This window comes from Nicotiana tomentosiformis, chromosome 11, assembly GCF_000390325.3.
Source record: "Nicotiana tomentosiformis chromosome 11, ASM39032v3, whole genome shotgun sequence".
NCBI lineage: Eukaryota > Viridiplantae > Streptophyta > Magnoliopsida > Solanales > Solanaceae > Nicotiana > Nicotiana tomentosiformis.
In genome coordinates, this window is record NC_090822.1 from 126,339,503 (window position 1) to 126,361,727 (window position 22,225).

General features: G+C 39.2%; 2 protein-coding genes across 2 annotated transcripts; both read right to left on the minus strand.

The window, feature by feature from the left end:
- Positions 1-870: 870 nt before the first annotated feature.
- On the minus strand, positions 871-2,176 carry LOC104084859 (extensin-1-like). The gene has a single exon (XM_009588813.4). It carries the CDS (start codon positions 2,126-2,128, stop codon positions 1,151-1,153), a length of 978 nt encoding a protein of 325 aa, XP_009587108.2. The 5' UTR covers positions 2,129-2,176; the 3' UTR covers positions 871-1,150.
- A 645-nt stretch (positions 2,177-2,821) lies between these two features.
- Positions 2,822-5,283, minus strand: LOC138900818 (pentatricopeptide repeat-containing protein At1g05600-like). Its single transcript, XM_070188446.1, has 2 exons — positions 5,165-5,283; positions 2,822-4,406 (listed from the first exon to the last, which is right to left on the minus strand). The coding sequence occupies exon 2, from the start codon at positions 4,380-4,382 to the stop codon at positions 2,886-2,888; it is 1,497 nt and encodes a 498-aa protein (XP_070044547.1). The 5' UTR covers positions 4,383-4,406; positions 5,165-5,283; the 3' UTR covers positions 2,822-2,885.
- Between the last annotated feature and the right edge of the window lie 16,942 nt (positions 5,284-22,225).

Genomic DNA, 22,225 nt, shown 5'->3' on the forward strand with positions numbered 1-22,225 from the left:
AAACACGCTCATTGAGTAAGTATTGAAATTAATTTGATTAGGCCGATACTTAACTTCTTCAGTTCATGAAATTTGACTTATGCACCTGTACATTATCTTTTAACTTACCTGATAGTGCAAAAATTATTTTACACCGTCCATGTATAGAAGTTTTAACTCTAAATAAAGGAAGGATACTGCATATTTATGCACTCAAAACAAGCTATAACAATTGTTTTCAGGGAAGAAGCACTGGACTCTACGTTATAAATCTCAACTACTATCAAAAATGTCCCAACCCTGACCTTCAGTCGGGGTACGACGTCATTCTGATATATTGATGATTACCCTTCCCCTGCAAGACGAAATCGGAGGACTCAACATTAGAAAGCTCAAGACTGATGCATGGGTTCATGCTGCAAAAAGTGTTCATGAAATTCTTAAATGCATTGCTCGTGTAATCAGTTGCAAAGTTAGGAATTTATATAAGGCGATTCAAAAATGTTATACCTGAAATTTAGACATGTAATCTAAAGAAATTTTTGAACTCCCCCTTGCCACTTAATTAGTTAGAACTTTTCATTATGTCAAGGGAATTCAACAACTAATATGTAACTAAAAAAATAGTTTTTGCCTTATTTACACAACATATTTTTTAATGAATGAATTTCAATTGAACCCACCTCGTTCAAGCTAGTTTCGCTCTCGCACATAATATGTAATGTATGTTTTTATATTACTAGAGTAGGTTTATGAAAAATAAATACGAAACTCTGCAGTGGTCGCTCCTCAACAAGAGTTCGGATCGAACAGAAGAGCAGGAGATATACTTATAGACCGAGAAAAGAATAGCCCGATTAGAACAAACTATAGTAGTAATAAAGAAGAAGATACTATCAACCAATTAAAATAAAATTCTCAAGAGATTACACCGAAAGGAGCTTAATTGATACAATGAGCCAAACTACTGTTTGAGATCTCGAGGATCTTGAATATCAAATAATGCAAATTATAAATTAAAATGAGCACACAGCAACAGAAGCCGACCCTTTGGGGAAGCACGCATAAGATTTTGGGAGAGAAAATAGAAATCCTCCAAATAGGAGGATGAAAAGGATCTAAAAATCAAAGAAATGGTGAAAATTGATTGAAGTGAATGGTTTGATTAATATTAGTAGTAGGTTGCTGGGGGAGGTGAAACATAGATGGCATGCTCGTATTTTGCAGGTGGTGGAGGTGAGGCATAGACGGGAGTTTGCTTATAGTAGTTCGTTGGTAGTGGAGGTGAGAAGTATGATGGCGATTTTTCATAAGTCTTTGGAAGAGATGGTAAGTTATAAGTTATAGGTGATTGCTCGTAGTATTTTGGTGGAGGTGGAGGAGATTTGTAGGAAGGTGTAGATTCTTTGTAGTACGGTGGAGGTGGAGACTTATAATTGATTGGTGATTGCTCATAGTATTTTGGTGGTGGTGGTGGAGAGTTGTATGACGATGGTTGCTCATAGTATTTTGGTGGAGGTGGAGGAGATTTGTAAGAAGATTGTGATTGCTCGTAGTATTTTGGTGGGGGTGGAGGTGACTTAGGTGATTGCTCATAGTATGTTGGAGGAGGTGACTTGTAATACGAAGGTGATTTCTCATAATAAGTTGGTGGTGGTGGAGATTTGTAGTAAACTGGGGACTTGTAATATTTTGGTGGCGGCGGTGACTTATAATATTTAGAGGGAGCAGGCAATTTGTAGTACTTTGCTGGTGATGGCGACTTGTAGTAGTTCTTTGAAGGAGCTGGCGACTTGTAGTATTTTGCGGGAGCTGGCGCTTTGTAGTACTTTGCAGGTGATGGCGACTTGTAGTAGTTCTTCGAAGGAGCTGGCGACTTATAGTATTTTGCGAGAGCCGGCGACTTGTAGTATTTTGCGGGAGCTGGTGACTTGTAGTAGTGCTTTGCAATAGCAGGTGACTTATAGTAAGGAGTAGGTACTAGGTACTTTGGTGGAGATGGTGATTTGTAATACTTCTTAGAGTTATAAGAAGGTGAGGGAGAAGCATACCCATAAGAGTAATCAGCAACAACAGTGCTGGCTATAAAGCAAATTGCCAAAGCAGTTACAAGTAAAGGCCATTGCCCCAGCTTCCCTATGCTTGTCATTTTGCTTATGCAGCCAACAATACTTGGAGAAAGAATGAAAAGAACTTAAACTTGACTTGCATATTGAGTAGGGAGCTCTGGTTTTTATATAGCAACATAATATTATCGCTTTAGGTTTGTGTTATTGGCACCCACTAAGATTATAGCTAAGTCAAAATATGGGCTCGAACTTTTCTATAATGTCTTCATGGTTAGCCACTAAGATGATATAGCATAGTCCAAATAAATAATAGGCCAGTACTTAGTGGTTAGCTTTTTTCTGGTGACAGAAAAAATAATTTACAGAAAAATATTAAAAGCGGAGAAAAAAAATAAGGATGCCACGACTTGCATCTCATTAGCGAATAATTAAGTTGACTTGTACGAATAATTACGGTATATTGAATATGAAGTTCGGGATATTCCATGGATTATCTATCCCGCCTCTGATAGATAATACCACCATTTTGGTATTAACTCTATAGTATCTGTATTGTCACACCCCAATTGAGGCGATTTTCACATACATGGATTGGGTAAGTGTTCTTGACTCGATTTGATTATTATTCATCATTCTACTTTTGTTTTTGGCATTTGATTGGTAGATCTAAGAGAGAGAAATTAGGAGTTTTGGCAAATGTATCAAGACAAGTAACTAAAATTCAGAGCTCAGGAAAAGGGAAAAGAGATAATAAAAAGGAATGCTAGGAAGGATTAAGCAGAAAATGTGTATTACGGGCGAAAAAATTATATCTAGCAATACAGCTGCAGTTAAAAACTATAATAAGGTCTGTAGCTGCTTTTCGATGCCAGAATTTTCACAACAGATTGCATCTAGTAATGACTGCCACACTTGGATATTTGGAGTCGAGGCTAGAGAGATCATGTCCTCCAAACACATTATTGCAGTGTGTAAATCACCTACTTGGCAAAGACCTTGGATAAGAGAATTCAAAGTCTCAACTCTAAGCCAAAAGGAATTGCTTGACATTTGCTCCAATATCTTACTTGCTTCAACATATTTACCATCTTTACATAACCCATCTACCAAAGTTTCATAAGTCTCATAGTTTGGCGCGCATCCTACTTGCCTAGACATCCTTTCCAAATACTTAACAGCTGAAGTAGATTTTCTTTCATGGCATAGGCCTTTTATAACACCATTATACAACTGAATATTTGGAACACAGTTTTTCCGCATCATCTCAGAATCAATGACCGCAACTGCTTCATCAACCTGGCCATCACTACACAATGCAGCTACCTTAGCTTCATAAATCCCCACCGATGGTTTGAAGCCTCTGTGATGCATTTCCGTCAGAACCTTGTTACCTTCATCAATCTTTCCTTCAGCGTAGAAGTCAACAGCCATTGCACTGTAGCTATCTGAACTGGGAACTATGCCTCTTATCAGAGCTTCATTAATCAATACTTTCATATCTTCTGTATCAGCACCATTTTGGCATCGAAAATGATCAATCTGCTTGTAGCATCTTTTCGGAGCTTTAAGTCCTTTCCGCAGTACCTTGCCGAGAATATTAATGGCTTCCTCCCCTTCTTCATTGTCACATAATGCTTCCAATAGAGTCCGATATACAACAACATCTTCACCACTACCCTTCTGAGATATCCTCCAGAACATTGAGTACAACAGATGAGTAGCCTCATTGAGCCGCTTTTCTTCACACAGACCCCTCATCAAGATCCTATAACTCTCTTTGTTTGGATAGCAGTTCTGGTAACTCATCTCTTGGAAAATATGCAATGCAAGATCTGACCGTTTCATTCTACAAAGAACATTCATCAACAAATTTAAGAAATAGGCCCGAGACTTCACTTCCCATCTATAAGAGTTCTCAAGGAATAACTGACAAACTGATTCTAGCTTAGATTCTTCTACCAATATCTCCAAAAGCGTATTCAAAGATCTTGTCCAATCTATACAATTGAACTCCGGAAGAGACTTAAAAAGAGACATGGCTTCATTTGTTAATCCAGCTTGTGCATAACTTCTAATGGCACTCACAAATATTGAGTCATGACACTCACATGAGTCATCTTTCATCTGATTAATTACTCTCTTCATTTCAGCTGTTCTACCTGATCTGCCTAAAATATTAATCATAGTGCCATAGACAGGACCATTATGATGGTAAGTTGGATACTTGAATTTTGCTTCGTCAAAGACTTGAAGCGCTTTTAGTGGATTCTTCTGGCTCTGTATTATCTGTGAGAGCTGCTTCGGCGTTAAAACCCTTGGCCATCTTATGCCCATTAGCAGCAGCAAACTTGATGGATTCTGAAACAATAAAGAAGAGAAATTATTATAAAAGGATGATGATTTCATAAGAAAGTCGAGACAGGGCGTAACACTTACAAACCTCAAGTTGACTTCCAAATTCAGCTCGGTATCACAATTGAAACACAATAACATACAAGATAATATCAATTTAAGTCCATGGCAGTACGCGACATATACTTATCCTCCTTATTATTTTCCAACTAAAATAGACTTAGGCAGTTCTAATTGGCATATAACATCTTCTTTTAATAGTCCAATTGAGAGTGATATTGAGAAAGCACGGCAGCAGGACTCAGGCAAACAAATAATACATCCAACAATCGTGCCAAACTATCAACTAACATTCAGGTGTGCTAACTTGCACTGCCAACAACGACACTACGACATGGGTACGCACGCACACCCATCACTAAGTTCATGCTCTACCCTAGTCAAGTAGGCCGTGGTTACTCAGAACTTCACCAGCGGGCTCACTTTGTCCACTACGACAATTCATCAAACATGTTGTGTGTAGTTTAGTGAGTGCGTTTCGCTCAAGCGAAAGTACCCCGACAACCCCCCCCCCCCCCTTAAATCCACGTGGGAATTCAAGTTCATAGGAAAAGAGCACACCCAACACCACAATTCAGTCATCGCATCACCCTGAATTCACCAGCAGACATAAAACTCACACCCCTACAGAACTAGGGAACTAGGGGGAGAATTGCGGAGAGGATGAGAGAAGACAGACTAGGAGAAGAGAAGAAGATTGTTACCTGGTCGCGGATGGCCCAAGTCGAGCGAGGTGGCCGGAGAAGGTGTGTGCAGTGGTGAAGGTAATGCGAGGAGTTTCGGGGGGGGGGGGGGGGGAGGAAAGGGGCAAAAATTGTTAAGTGTACTCAAGTCTATCTAACTATGGTTAAGTTTATTATAATAGTTAACAAAGTTGGTTAGTTAGTTAATATACAAATGTGTATAAATAAAATACTGTAGCAACAAATTAGTTTGTACAGTCATTTTTTACGGTTCAACAGAATCAGTTACTCTCTCTCTATGGTTACTGTTCTATCGAGTTCTCTCATTTTCCTCTCCAGCTTAACCGCCATAGCCATGGAAGTTAATATGGTATCAAAGCTTGCATCTTCGATCTAAGCTCAAACTTTCGCTCAATTTCTTCTCGTCTCACCTTAATTCAGTCACACAGTGTTGAATTGTCTCAGAGTGATAGAGAATTGAAAGTTAAGGTTTAAAAATTGCTGGAATTGCGTGGAATTACAACTCGAAACGGCTAAAATGCCGATTACAGATTATGCGATTGTCTCTCCTACTTCTAGTGCAACCAACTTCTCGTCAATCGACCACAATCATCCTCTTTACCTACAACTTATAGATACTCTAAGTAGTTCTCTGATTTCTCTTCAATTAGCTAGTTAAGACAACTATGCTATATGGAGTAGGCCTATAGGTAAGAGCAAGTTAGGTTTTGTGTACGGAAGGTACCCTAAGTCTAAGTTTGAGCATGAATTGCATGACCAATGGAAAAAGGTTAATGCAGTAGTTCTGTCATGGATAATGAATATTGTGCGACCAGGCTTGTTGAGTAGTGTTGAATATGCTTCTAATGCTCACAAAGTGTGGGAAGACTTGAAGAAAAGGTTTGATAAAGTGAATGAATCTAGAGTACTTCACCTTCATATGGAAATACACACCCTAACTCAGGGTACCATGAATGTTGCTGATTATTTCTCAAAACTCAGAGATATATGGGATGAGTTTGACGCACTCATGCCCTGTCCTGGATGTCCTTTGTCACGACCCAAAATTCATTAAATGTCGTGATGGAGCCGGACATCGCTGTCAGGCAAGCCAAAAATAAATACTTAATTTGGGTCTCATTTTAATATTTTTGAAATCATATTTTCCTTTAATTAAATAGTCAAAGATGGAATTTACAGAGTAAATAATAATATTTTTAACAATTTCAATACAGGACAACCCATAATCACCCCAAAACCCGGTGTCACAAGTGCATGAGCCTCAACTAGGAATGTAAAATAAAATAAAACATATGTCCGGAATACAAATTTGGACAGGAGAAATATAAATATTCTGAAGGAGACTCTGCTGGTTGCGTGTAAGGCCCCGTTAAAATTTTTTAATGATTTAATATTTTAAAGTATGACAACGGTATTCGGGAATAACTTATTCGAGTATCAAAGGACACATATGGGGTGGAACCGCATTATTTTGACATCAAAAGTTTTTCAACGACGTCGTTTCTTCAAGTATAAGTGGCATCACATTAAGCAAATGAGATTCAAATTCAGTTTTGATTAAAGCATTAGATCCGTATTGAAATTACGGAATCATAGCAAAAAGAATCGTCGAATTCGGACATCGTATGAGAGAGTTATGCAATTTTCGGGCAAGATAGAAACGATTTTCCATCGCCAGCGCCTAGGGTAGTGCGGGGCGCTATCCCTGGCACTGAGATTTCTTTCAGGTACTAGAATCAGTGCCACAGGCAGCGCCCCCACGCCAACTATGGCGCCCGAAATGCTATATACTCATTCGGGGTTCATTTTACCCCATTTTTCTTGGCCGAACTTTGGGGTTTTCCTCCACTCTCTCAAGATCTCCAACTCCCCCCATATTCAAGGTGAGTAATACCTACTAATTTGGTGTTTCATTTCATCAATTCCACCCTAAAACTAACTCAATCCTCTATAAGATACATAGATTTTCAAGAAATTTCTTCAAGAACTTAAAGGAGGGTTTTGTAAGATTTCTTCCAAAAGGTAATCCTACGCCCTTAGAATTTCATGTATGGATATATTATGGGTATATGAGTATGAATTAAGTATTGAAACTTATGGTATGGTGATTGGAAGCCATAAGTTCTCAATTTATATACATAACCATTGTAGAGATTGAAAGGTGATTATTTGATGGAATTTTGTTGGTTGGGTATGGATGGATGGTCATTTTGTGATGTTGGAAGTTATGAATTGTTTAATAATGATGGTGGGATAAATTATTGGTAAATGGTAGTAGTTGGATGAACTATTCTACGGGTAAGAGATGTAAAGATTCATGCCTACTAGGTGTTTGATAAAATGCCTAAAGGGCCTAAACTATAGAATTTGTTACTAATATTGGTTCCATAGGATGTTGTTATTGTAGATTGAAGTTGCTTAGTGTAGTGGAGCATTGTAGTATCATTAGGGACGAAGTTGAGGTATGTTGGCTAAACTACTCTTTTAGAAATGAATTTCATGATCTTCCTGTAAGTTTCAAGTATTGTTGGCTCAAGCTCCTTATTCTATGTTCCGAGTTAGATTTTATGGATGGAAGGTACCCTAAGTCTAAGTTTGAGCCTGAATTGCATGATCAATGTAAAAAGGTTAATGCAGTAGTTCTGTCGTGGATAATAAATGTTGTGCGACCAGGCTTGTTGAGTAGTGTTGTATATCAAAGTGTGGGAAGACTTGAAGGAAATGTTTGATAAGGTGAATGAATCTAGAGTACTTCACCTTCATAGGGAAATACACACCCTAACTCAGGGTACCATGAATGTTACTAATTATTTCTCAAAACTCAGAGATTTATGGGATGAGTTTGACGCACTCATGCCCTGTCCTGGATGTCCTTTGTCACGACCTAAAATCCATTAAATGTCGTGATAGCGCCGGACACCGCTGTCAGACAAGCCAAAAATAAATACTTAATTTGGGTCTCATTTTAATATTTTTGAAATCATATTTTCCTTCAATTAAATAGTAAAAGATGGAATTTACAGAGTAAATAATAATATTTTTAACAATTTCAATACAGGACAAACCATAATCACCCCAAAACCCGGTGTCACAAGTACATGAGCCTCAACTAGGAATGTAAAATAAAATACAACATCTGTCCGGAATACAAATTTGGATGGGAGAAATATAAATACTCTGAAAGAGATTCTGTTGGCTGCGTGTAAGGCCCCGTTAAAATTTCCTAATGATATAATATTTTAAAGTGTGACAACGGTATTCGGAAATAACTTATTCGAGTATCAAAGGAGACCTATGGGGTGGAATCGCATTATTTTGACATCAAAAGCATTTCAACGACGTAGTTTCTTCAAGTATAAGTAGTATCACATTAAGAAAATGAGCTCCAAATTCAGTTTTGATTGAAGCATTAGATCCGTATTGAAATTACGGAGCCATAGCAAAAATAATCGTCGAATTCGGACATCGTATGAGAGAGTTATGCCAATTTTCGGGCAAGATAAAAATGATTTCACATCGCAAGCGCCTAGGGTAGCGCGGTGCGCTATCCCTGGCACTGGGATTTCGTTCAAGTACTGGAACCAGCGCCACTGGCAGCGCCCCCACACCACTTGTGGCGCCCGAAACGTTGCATACTCATTCGGGATTCATTTTACCCCATTTTTCTTGGCCGAAATTTGGGATTTTTCTCCACTCTCTCAAGACCTCAAACTCCCCCCATCTTCAAGGTGAGTAATCCCTACTAATTTAGTGTTTCATTCCATCAATTCCACCCTAAAACTAGCTCAATCCTCCATAAGATACATAAATTTCCAAGAAATTTCTTCAAGAACTCAAAGGAAGGTTTTGCAAGATTTCTTCCAAAAGGTAATCCTACACCCTTAGACTTTCATGTATGGATATATTATGGGTATATAAGTATGAATTAAGTATTGAAACTTATGGTATGGTGATTGAAGCCATAAGTTTCCAATTTAAATACATAACCATTGTGGAGATTGAAAGGTGATTATTTGATGAAATTTTGTTGGTTGAGTGTGGATGGATGGTCATGTATGTGATGTTGGAAGTTATAAATTGTTTAAGAATGATGGTGGGATAAATTGTTGGTAAATGGTAGTAGTTGGATGAACTAATTCTATGGATAAGAGATGTAAAGATTCATGCCTACTAGGTATTTGATAAAATGCCTAAAGGGCCTAAACTATAGAATTTGTTACTAATATTGGTTCCATTGGATGTTGTTATTGTAGATTGAAGTTGCTTAGTGTAGTGGAGCGTTGTAGTATCATTAGGGACGAATTTGAGGTATGTTGGCTAAACTACTCTTTTAGAAATGAATTTCATGATCTTCCCGTAAGTTTCAAGTATTGTTGGCTCAAGTTATTTATTCTATGTTCCAGGTTGTTCCCAATAAATTCGATTGTCCCGAATAAGTAAAGGGTCGAGAATTATGTATTCAAAACGTGTTCTGAATGTTCCTATCACGTTATGTTATCCTTTGGGAATGTGTTCAAGAATGATATGTATATTAAAATGCTATGTCTTTGAGTCGTGTTTCAAATGAAAGTTATGATGCCAAATTGTATGAGAAAATCTCATTATGCTTAAGACTCTTAATTTCTCATATGTGTGCCTAAAGTTTTGATTGGAAATATCTTATTGTTGATAATCTATAAATATGGTTGGAAGTGAAATAAGTGAATTGGAGATATAAAGTGTGGCCAACGTGCCAAGAGTGAAAGTTATACTTGTGGCCAATGGTGCCAATGAAATGAGATGATGTGAGAAAGATTATGAAATGAGCTTTGATTCAACTATTTCGAAATTGACTTCGAAAATAGAATTGCCTAAAAGCTTATAAACTCAAGTGATGCTTATATGTGGCTGTTTTAACTAATGCTATGCTTTGTAAGTAGTTTCGATGTGTTTTGCGTTCTTACATATTCGTGAGTTGATATTGTGCATTGCCCTTTTTGGGGAGAAGTATTTCAAGAATAAATGATGTGTTACTTATTTATGATTTTAACTTGTGCTTCGATTGCCAATCATTTTACTCCATTTCTTGAAAAGGAATCCATTGTATTTAAAGCCTTCATTACTAATGAACCTAAGGTTGTGATTTCTAGAATATTCTATTTGTTGATACTTATGATGATGATCCATGAAAGGGAAGGAATGAAAGTGTTGAATATGAAATACGGCCATTGTGCCATGAATAAAGAATTATATGTATGGCCAAGAGAGCCAATGAAATAATGATGTTGAAAGTGTCAATGAGGTTATATATGGTATGAAAGGTTATGAGGTAAATGCATTTGTATTATTGTTTCCTTTGTAAGAAAATCAATAATATTTTTGGGAGTATCGATAGTCACCAAGGAAGGGTAGGTTGAAATAACCTAACTTCGAAACTACACGTGCCGGTGTAGGAGTGGATTGTAATTATTCTCCTTATTTGGGATGAGATTGTTATGATAAAATTATTCCTCTTAATTGAGATGAGATGATTGATAGAAAAGGATGATGTCGATCCACACGACATTGTGGTGAGATGGCCTAGCCGATCGGGTCGTGATTAGACACCATGCCGCACACATGGTGGTGATTGTGCTGGAAATCGTAATTGAAATTGTGATTGTGGTTGATGTCTCGGATGACACGGCCCAGCTGATCGGGTATATCGGTGCTAAAGATCTCCCAACCAAAAATAATTTTATCATCATATTTTGATTATCGCTTCACAGTGTTATCTTCATAATTTGGGAATTATTATATTTTAACTTGGCATTTGAATATCATTGATTGTTGATTGTTGTTTCCATAGTTTTTCCTTTCTTACATCTGCATTCTATTTTGAATGTAGACAATTAACTTTACATACTAGTACTATTCCATATGTACTAACGTCCCTTTTGCCGGGGGCGCTGCATCTTCAATGGATGCAGGTGGTTCATCTGCGGGTAACTTTGGTCCTCGTTAGCAGTCACTCTCTATTCAGCGAGTTTTGGTGAGCCCTACTCTATTCCGGTCCTGATGTCATTTAAGTTGTACATTGTGTTTTAAGGTATAGCCGGCGCCTTGTTGCTGGCAGTTCCATACTACTCTTCTGTTGTACTTCGAAGCTCCGTAGACAGGTTGTGGGTGGTGTTTGATGTGGGGAATTGAACTAGAAATGTTGGTATTTGGCCAACATATTTTTCATTATATCTACAAACTTGTACTCTTTTGTAAATATTGAATGATGTTGTTAATGGGAATGAAATGGAAGTGGTTAATGAAATCTTTTCAGTAATTGATTAATGGAATACATCTCCTCTTTATTCAGGGATGAATTTGTGTAGAAGGAAATCTAACAGACTTGCTCAGCCGGGTTTACTCGGTTGAGTGCCGGTCGCGCTCCCTGAGTTTGGGGCGCGACACTGCGGCTCGTAGTATAGAATGCAGTTCACCTAAGTCCCCGCAATAACTGCGTCTCTGCGCCCACAAGGTCACTAGATATATATGTATCTGCACAAAAATGTATAGCAAGTGTAGTATGAGTATGTAAATCAACGCATACCCAGTAAGTATCCCGCCTAACCTCGAAGAAGTAGTGACGAGGGATCGACTCCGACACTTACTATGGGCTATAAATAAAATATCAATGATATAAGTATGCATGAATTATGTAGAACGGATGTAAGCTTAATATCATGAAATAAGTAACAATTATTTTGTTAATAAGAAATCTCCAAATTTATTTTTTCGTCGTTTATCATTTTTTGTATCTCAGGCCAATGAAGCAATATCAATTATCATAAATTCCAGAGCAACCGATTCAATAGTGTGCAAATCATGCCGAGGTCGTACAACCCGATCTAACATAAATATTTAAAGTGTGCACTGCCGAGGGTCGAATGACGCGAACCATAGATGCATCTATCTGCTACCGAGGCATTCGGCCCACTCCACAAAAGAGAAAAATACATTAAAAAACCAATTCAAGATTTATTAAGGGGCACATATTCCAAGAATTATAAATTTCCATTTAACGGTCAAGTAAATGAAGTTTAACCTTTTTACAATTCCTCTATCGAGTTTCTAAATATTTTAAACGATTAAATTAATAAGTAGGGCACATACATCACATGTACAACATGATATGTGTCCTAGACTACCCGGATATAAGCATAATAGTAGCTACGCACGGACTCTCGTCGCCTCGTACGTACGTAGCCCCCACAAATAGAAACACATAATGATTTGATTCACCTATGAGGTTAATTCCATCTTACAAAGTTAGAAAGGAGACTTACCTAGCTCCGAAATTCCGTAACCGGCTCCAAAGCCTTTCCAACAATAAAAACCAATGCCCATCGCTCTAAAACTAGTCAATAAAGGTGCAAATCCATAAATATATACTCTAATACTCATTATAATTCTATTTTCACCATTTTTTAACTCCGCTCGAAAAGTCGATAAAAATCACCCTCGGGCCCACATGCCCGAATTCTGAAATTTTTCGATGATAAACATTACCCATGGCATCACAAACTGAAATATATAATTTATTCTAAATTCCATGTCCAATTTCGTGGTCAAAATCCAAAATATAAATTTCTAGGTTTTCCTTCAAAATCCTAAATTTTCATAAATTTTCATGTATAAATCCATATACAACCCATGTATTTAACTCACAATGTGCGGGAATAACTTACCTCATAATAGATGATGAAATCTCCTCTTCGAAAGCTCCAAAAATTGCCCAACCAAAATGAAATATGAAGGAAACTGGGCCAAATCCCGTCTTTAAAATGACACTGCCCTTCTTCGCGATCGCAGAAACACTCTCGCGATCGCGAAGGCCAAAAGCCATCCACCCAGAAAAACCTTCTTCGCGTTCGCGTTCCACATGACGTGTTTGCGAAGCCTTCCTCCCTCACTGCTTCGTGATCGCACACCCGGCCTCGCATTCGCGTAGGCCAAACAGCCTTAGGCCCGGATCCTTACCTCCTTCTACACGTTCGCGACTGCCCAATCGCGTTCGTGTAGGTCCATCGAGCCCTTCACCGTGTTCGCGTCTCCCCCATCGCGTTTGCGATGGGAAAAATCCAGTAAACGCGATGGGAAAAATCCAGCAGACCCCAAAAGCCTCCTTCGCGAACGCATGAGTCCCTTCGCGTTCGCGAAGATGGAAACCAGATAGCAATAACAACAACAACAACAAATCATTCCATTTTGGTCTGAAACCACCCCGAAACACACCCGAGGCCCCCGAGACCCTGTCCAATCACCCAAACCAGTACCATAACATAACACAAACTTGTTCGAGGCCTCAAATCACACCAAACAACATCGAAATCATGAATCGCACCCTAATTCGAGCTTAATGAACTTTAGAACTTCAAACTTCTACATTCGATGCCGAAACCTATCAAATCACGTCTGATTGGTCTCAAATTTTTCACACAAGTTAAATTCAACATTATGGACCTACTCCAACTCCTGGAATCGGATTCCGACCCCGATATCAAAAAGTCCACTTCCGGTCAAACTTCTCAAAAAACCTTCAAATTTCTAACTTTCGCCAAATGACCTCAAAATGACCTACTGGCCTTCAAATCCACATCCGGATGCGCTCCCAATACCAGAATCACCTTACGGAGCTATTCCTAGACTCCAAATCCCAAACAGACATCTATAACATTGAAATACACTTCAACCCAAATTTATGAAATTCTTCCAAAATGCCAACTTCTACAATAGGCGCCGAAATGCTCTTGGTTCATCCAAAACCCGATCCGGACATACGCCCAAGTACAATATCATCATACAAACCTATTGGAACCTTTAAATCCCAGTTCCGATGTCGTTTACTCAAAAATCACACTTTAGTCAATTTCTCCAACTTAAGGCTTCCGAAATTAGAATTCTCTTTGCAAATCAACTTCGAACTTCCCGAAATTCAATTCCGACCATGCGTACAAGTCATAATATCTGAAGTGAAGCTACACAAGGCCTCAAAAAGCCGAACGACACGCTAGAGATCAAAATGACCGGTCGGGTCGTTACATTTTCACTCACTTAAACATACGTTCGTCCCCGAACGTGCTAAGAACTGCTCTGGAGTTGTCAGAAATCATTGTTTAATACCTTGTGAACCTACCCGTGCTACCACAACCCAGTTGAGCACATTTGCTCGAGCAAACCTGAAAATCCTCCCTTTTATCTAGTCAAATAAGCCTTAGAGCCAAATTCCAACATCTGAAATCCTCTACCAGCTATGTTTCCAACATACTAACACTGTATCCATCACTACACGATGTGCCAATACATGATTGCATACCTTTGCTGAATTCACGCCCTGCATCACATAATTCACATGACCACAATAACGTCCTCCAATAACAATAGCCGAAATTCCACGAATCTGATGCCCATAACACACCTCATAACACATATAAGTCCCGTTCCAACTCTTGTAATGCTGCCACAACGGAAGAGATGTGTAAAAATTCATAACCAACTGCCAAGTCAACAAATCATTGAGTTTCTCCTCTGAACAAGAACCATTACCTCATTCTGGACTGAATAACAATATTTACTTTTTAATATGCCTTATATAAATCTGATCGCACTGATCCCAGGTCTAATAAATCTCGTTTCATCCAGTACAAGCTGCTCAGGTAATAAGCCACCTCAGATACTATAAAAGCCTCATATGATGCCACATTGTGCTAACAAGCTGCAAACGCGAATGTGATATATAAGGAAAACGAACTCTAGAATGAACTACTCAACCCACGTAACTAATTTAAACAGCCGAAAAGATGTTATGAACCTTCCTCGGGAAATGAAAAGCAAAACACATAATAATAGATATGGGAAACTGTAATCAACATCATACTATTGTGGCGTACAACCCGACCCGCACATGACACCGTTGCGGCATGCAACCCGATCCAACCATGATACCCGTTGTGGCATGCAACCCGATCCAAACAACATCTCCGTGGTGGCGTGCCACTCGATCCAACCATATACCCATGGCGGCGTGCCACCCGATCCACACATAATAATCTAAGGAAAACACACATCGAGCCGTAACACTCATATTCATGAAATTGCCTGAATATCAACCATAAGCACACCAAGTGCATAATACAAATCCTGAGGAGACGGGTAGCGTCATATGCTATAAAACTCAAGCACAACTAAGGTGCGATATATGATCTGCATCTCAAGAACCATCCTGCTCACATAACACCACCGCTACACGGGACCTCAACACATTGTACAAATAATCAAGCCGACTCACGACCCACATGGCACAATAGAGTATTACAAGAAATAGCTGCTAATGAAATTAACATCCCACGCCCGAATACTCCTCCATAAGGAATGCTATGCTGAATGAATACACCCATGCTGGTGTAGAATACACATCCACATCTAAACGGACCTCAAACCGATTCTGATCATACCATGCTTGGGCAAATACCCTCTCAAGGATCCACAATGACCTTTTTCCTATGACACACAAGAACAACCATCGAATCCAGAATAAATTTCCACAATTCACAACCAACTGAATAGAGCGCCTTTCAGGCCTAAACTCTCACATTAGCGATAGTACGAAATCTCTATACTTGGTTTCAATCTTTAATCAATCAGGTGACTACATGTCACACTTATACAATCTTCCTATGGGATACGTTCCCGCGACCTTCCGCACCAGGTAACAAGTCTGCACATCCAAACCACCGGCCACACTAATGCTATAAAGCAAATCAAGAAGCTGCAAATCAGTACACAAAGCCTCTTACACAGGACACCGATCTCAGGTGACGCTAAAGACAATACCAGCTTACTCTAAACATCTGAATTCTTCCCAGATCATCCGAGCTTGTGACATTTTTGTCAACACCGAACCGCAACCTTGATCCTTAGTTTCCAATTTCCCATACCGCTCACTGCACCTAACACGCCAATACGTGAGAGTACCAGAATTCCATAATAACCCCTGATTCACTAAAAGAATAAATACTTCATCATATAGAAACCTTTTACTTAGCTCATTTTAGAAGAACCAATGCAACAGGCAACTAAATTCCCAAACCGCAGAAAATACAACCTCATGTCATAATCTAAACTGCCATAACTCTTCCGGAAATCCCTTTACACAACAAAGTCATATGAATCGAATACCTGCCAAATCAACCAAATTATGGTAGCGCTCAAGCCCAAGTGTACAACCACAAACTACATGTATAACTTCACGCTGGAGAAACTGGTCACTGCAATAACCATGCTGATTCAACCATTACCAACCGAGCCACTTCTAATTTACTCGGGACTTGCCCTAGAAATAATAATAGCTCTATTCAAAACATCATGAACCCAAATCTGCACTCATCCTGTATTCTGAAAATCCCTCTATGAATCCGAAGTCATTTTCTCCCATTCCTTCAATGCCACACCGCAGACCGAAGATAGCATAGAACACTCCAAGCCACTTTTCATAATCCACTGCAAAAGCTCAATACATAACCATACTACGGATTCAAAATCCTTAGGCACCACACTTTAACTTTTGAATCTGCTAGGACCGTTGATGGGAGTCACCCACTCTGACTTGGTCCCGAATATAATCAAATTCCAAAGTCCTGGTAGCACATGAACACTCTCTTAAAGAAGCACCCGACTGAATCACGTTCCTTGTAACTCACTTCTACATGAAGCATAAATCCTGAGTCTTCCCAAAACCTGAACATGAATCGATAAGGCTAATTATAGCGTACATTCCTCAAATCCTTTGCTCAAATTACCACTGATGTTTTCTTTCCTTAGTCGTAATAACCTTTCAATACGCTGCTAACCAGAAACCTTACAAATAGATAGCCATACAATCCAATCGTAGGAGGTGGGGCTCTCCCACTTAGCTCGAAGATACCATTGCATAACTCTGGAACCCACCAAGATTCTTTCCCCCATTGACATGATCTTGCACAATTAACCCACCAAATTTCTCGAAACCTTTCTGTTAAACTCTTCATGGCCACTCTGAATTACTAGCCACATGCACATATTCGACCTCTTCCTGAATAGTCAGTAGAAATTCTTCGTAGAAGCTTCATCAACACCACGCAACTGCTAACCTGCTCGCAAAAGATAACCCACCTGTGGAAACTCAATGTCGACATCATCCAATGTCGCTGCACTGGGTACAATTACTACGAAATCAGTAACCCATCCTGAGCTCGTGCTCATTCACCAGCTGTACAAGTCCGTTCATTCCTCATGGACATTAATTAAAGGTGTGACAATACATCCTAATCCAAAGTCCTGTTGTATCCTTCTCCATATCAAGCAACTTTTTTTTGTTGTATCCAACCTTCCTACGTATAACAGCCAATATTCCAAATTAAGCCCGTAGACCGAGCCACTGTCCACCATGAATCCCAAATCACTCTAAACTTTCTCAAGGCGTGTAGTCATCCTACCATAGAACTCATATACTGCTCTGTCACTCTCCCACTTTGGTCAAACTCACTCCTTTAAGCAACTACTCGACTCTTGTTTTTCACACTTGGCTTTCTAGAAGTTTATCCACTGCCAGACACCTCCCCCATCCTCCGCTGCCCAGTTGTTGCCTTAAATCAAAATCCGTCTCTGTAGCACTTGAACCAATAGATCGCTACCAACTTTAAACCTCTCTGAAGATCATCCTTCTCGATCCATCAACACTAGGAACATCGATTCGATCCTAAACCACTGCACCCCGCGATCTCTGACAACCACTTCCCTGACACCATTTCACAATACCCTGCCCAAAAGGCGAATTGAAGAAGACCATAACACCGGCGAACTTAACACATTCAATCAAGGATGACGACACCACATCACAGATGAAAATTCCATCACGCCTGAAAATACCAAGTCTCGTTTCTCCATCAGCCCAGACCTGAACGTTCGTAGTCCGATTGCCTTTCCTCCGCCGGAAATAATATACCGAATCTCTGAATCATGCACTGAGTAAACCTCTTTCCAAGTCATTCACTGCCTCGACGCATAGACATGCATCCTACCATTACACAAACACTGTGTGATAGCAATGCACGTATCGTCATAACAATCAATGCCAAATTTCAAAACCTTAGGTAATAGTGATACTGAGCTAAAACCACAGAACGACCTTCCACAAGGCGACGACAATAGACCAAAGCAAATAGGCAGGGAGAAACATCTTGCACCACATCTGTAGTACCATTTAAATTCCTTGATTCCCAATTTATAACAAGCGCTTCATGTCTCACAAGATTGAATAGGAAGGAAATGAAGGCATAATCCTCAAAGGAATCAAATCGCACAATGAGGAATCAAAAAGGGAAGTGCTCCTAACAGTCATGTAGCCTCTCGAAGATAAGTACAAACATCTTTGTACCGATCCGTAAGACTCGACTAGACTCGCTCATGACTCATGAGATCTAAGTGAACCTAGTACTCTGATACCATGTTGTCAAGACTCAAAATCCATTAAAGATCGTGATAGCGCCGGACACCGCTGTCAGGCAAGAAAAAAATAAATACTTAATTTGGGTCTCATTTTAATATTTTTGAAATCATATTTTCCTTCAATTAAAAAGTAAAAGATGGAATTTATAGAGTAAATAATAATATTTTTAACAATTTCAATACAGGACAATCCATAATCACCCCAAAACCCGGTGTCACAAGTGCATGAGCCTCAACTAGGAATGTAAAATAAAATACAACATCTGTCCGGAATACAAATTTGGACTAGAGAAATATAAATACTCTGAAGGAGACTCTGCTGGCTGCAGATCGTAGTATGGAATGCAGCTCACCTAAGTCCCTGCAATAACTGCGACGCTGTGCCCACAAGGCCACTAGACATATATGTACCTGCACAAAAATGTGCAGCAAGTATATTATGAGTACGTAAATCAATGCATACCCAGTAAGTATCCGGCCTAACCTCGAAGAAGTAGTAACGAGGGACCGACACTTACTATGAGCTATAAATAAAATACCAATGATAGAAGTAAGCATGAATTATGTAGAACAACTGTAAGCTTAATATCCCGAAATAAGTGACAATTCTTTTGTTAATAAGAAATCTCCAAATTTATTTTTTCGTCGTTTATCATTATTTGTATCTCAGGCCAATGAAGCAATATCAATTATCATAAATTCCAGAGCAACCAATTCAATTGTGCGCAAATCATGCTGAGGTCGTACGACCCGATCTAATATAAATATTTAAATTGTGCACTGCCGAGGGTCGAATGACGCGAACCATAGATGCATCTATCTGCTACCGAGGCGTTCGGCCCGCTCCACAAAAGAGAAAAATATATTAAACAACCAATTCAAGATTTATTAAGGGGCAAATATTCCAAGAGTTACAAATTTCCATTTAACGGTCAAGTAAATGAAGTTTAACCTTTTTACAATTCCTCTATCAAGTTTCTAAATGTTTTAAACGATTAAATTAACAAGTAGGACGCAGATATCACAAGTACAACATGATATGGGTCCTGGACTACCCGGACATAAGCATAATAGTAGCTACGCACGAACTCTCGTCACCTCGTACGTACGTAGCCCCCACAAATAGAAACACATAATGATTTAAAGGTGCAAATCAATAAATATATACTCTAATACTTATTACTCCCTCCGTTCCAGTTTATGTGAACCTATTTCCTTTTTGGTCCGTTCCAAAAAGAATGACTCATTTCTAAATTTGGAAATAATTTTACTTAAACTTACAATTCTACCCTTAATTCGAAGCTTTTATAACCACACAAATACTCCGGGACTCTTTTTGAATTGTTTAGGACCACAAATTCCAAAAGTCTTTATTTTTTCTTAAACTCCATGCCCAGGCAAACAAGTCCACATAAATTGGAACGAAGGGAGTATAATTCAATTTTTAACTCCGCTTGAAAAGTCGATAAAAATTATCCTCGGGCCCACGTGCCCGTATTCCGAAATTTTTCAAAGATAAACATTACCCATGGCATCACGAACTCAAATATATAATTTATTCCAAATTCCATATCCAATTTCGTGGTCAAAATCCAAAATATAAATTTCTAGGTTTTTCTTCAAAATCCCAATTTTTCACAAATATTTATGTATAAATCCATATACAACCCATGTATTTAACTCACAATGTGTGGGAATAACTTATCTTATAATAGATGATGAAATCTCCTCTTCAAAAGCTCCAAAAATCGCCCAACCAAAATGAAATATGAAGGAAATTGGGCCAAATCTCGTCTTTTAAATGGCACTGCCCTTCTTCGCGATCGCGGAAACACCCTCGCGATCGCGAAGGCCAAAAGCCATCTGCCCAGTAAAACCTTCCTCGCGTTCGCGTTCCACATGACGCATTCGTGAAGCCTTCCGCTCTCACTGCTTTGCGATCGTACGCCCGGCCTCACGTTCGCGTCAGCCAAACAGCCTCAAGCCCAGATCCTCACCTCCTTATACGCATGCGCGACTGCCCAATCGCGTTTGCGTAGGTCCATCGAGCCCTTCACCACGTTCATGTCTCCCCCATCGCATTCGCGATAGGCAAAATCCAGCAGCCCCCAAAAGTCTCCTTCGCGAACGCATGAGTCCCTTCGCGTTCACGAAGAAGGAAACCAGATAGCAGCAACAGCAGCAGCAAATCTTTCCGTTTTGGTCCGAAACCACCCTGAAACACACCCGAGGCCTCCCGGGACCCCGTCCAATCACCCAAACGATTCCCATAACATAACACAAACTTGCTCGAGGCCTAAAATCACACCAAAAAATATCGAAATCACGAATCGCACCCTAATTTGAGCTTAATTAACTTTAGAACTTCAAACTTCTACATTCGATGCCGAAACCTATCAAATCACGTCTGATTGACCTCAAATTTTGCACGCAAGTCACATTCAACATTATAGACCTACTCCAACTCCCTGAATCAGATTCCGACCATGATATCAAAAAGTTCACTCCCGGTCAAATTTCTAACTTTCGCCAAATGACCCCAAAATGGCCCACAGACCTCCAAATCCACATCTGGACGCTCTCCCAATACCAAATCACCTTACAGAGCTATTCCCAGACTCAGAATCCCAAACGGATATCTATAACATTGAAATACACTTCAACCCAAATTTATGAAATATTTCCAAAATGCCAACTTCTACAATAGGCGCCGAAGCGCTCCTGGGTCATCCAAAACCCGATCCGGACATACGTCCAATTTCAATATCATCATACCAACCTGTTGGAACCTTCAAATCCCAGTTCCGAGGTCGTTTACTCAGAAATCTACGTGACCTCTACGGGTCTCAACAGTACTATAACATAGCCTAATCATGATTTCTAACATGATTTATAGTCAAATTTCTTCAACACATATAAGTCATATAGCTAACAATAATTATTCAACTTTACAGTTTCCCGGGACGGACCAAGTCACAATCTACTCGGTGGACGCCCACACGCCCGTCACCTAGTATGTGCACCACTTCCAAAATAATCACATGATACAAAAATCTGGGGTTTCATACCCTCAGGACCAGATTTATAATTGTTACTTACCTCAACTCGTATAATTATTTATTTCGCTATGCCCTTGCCACGAGAATTGGTCTCCAAAAGTCTCGTATCTAGCCACAATTAATTCGAATCAGTCAATATAAATTATTGTAATTAATTCCATAAGGAAATACTAATTTTTTCAATAAAATACGAAATTAACTTAAACATTGCCCGTAGGGCCCACATCTTGGAACCCGACAAAAGTTACAGAATATGAACGCCCATCCAACCACGAGTCCAACCATATAAATTTCACCAAAATCGGACACCAACTCGACCCTCAAATCTTCAATTAAAGTCTATGAAGATTTCTACCATTTTCAACTCAATCCTTACCCATTTGAACTTAACAATCTTTCCACAACCTTATTGGTATGTATATATGATACTCTACACCCAAGAATCATACTATTAATCACCCATCTTTACTCCAAATTCGAAATTGAAGAATTAGGGAAAACATTC

Coding starts and splice junctions, on each gene's coding strand:
- LOC104084859 (XM_009588813.4), bottom strand. CDS start 2,128: ATGACAAGCATAGGGAAGCTGGGGCAATGGCCTTTACTTGTAACTGCT.
- LOC138900818 (XM_070188446.1), bottom strand. CDS start 4,382: ATGGGCATAAGATGGCCAAGGGTTTTAACGCCGAAGCAGCTCTCACAG.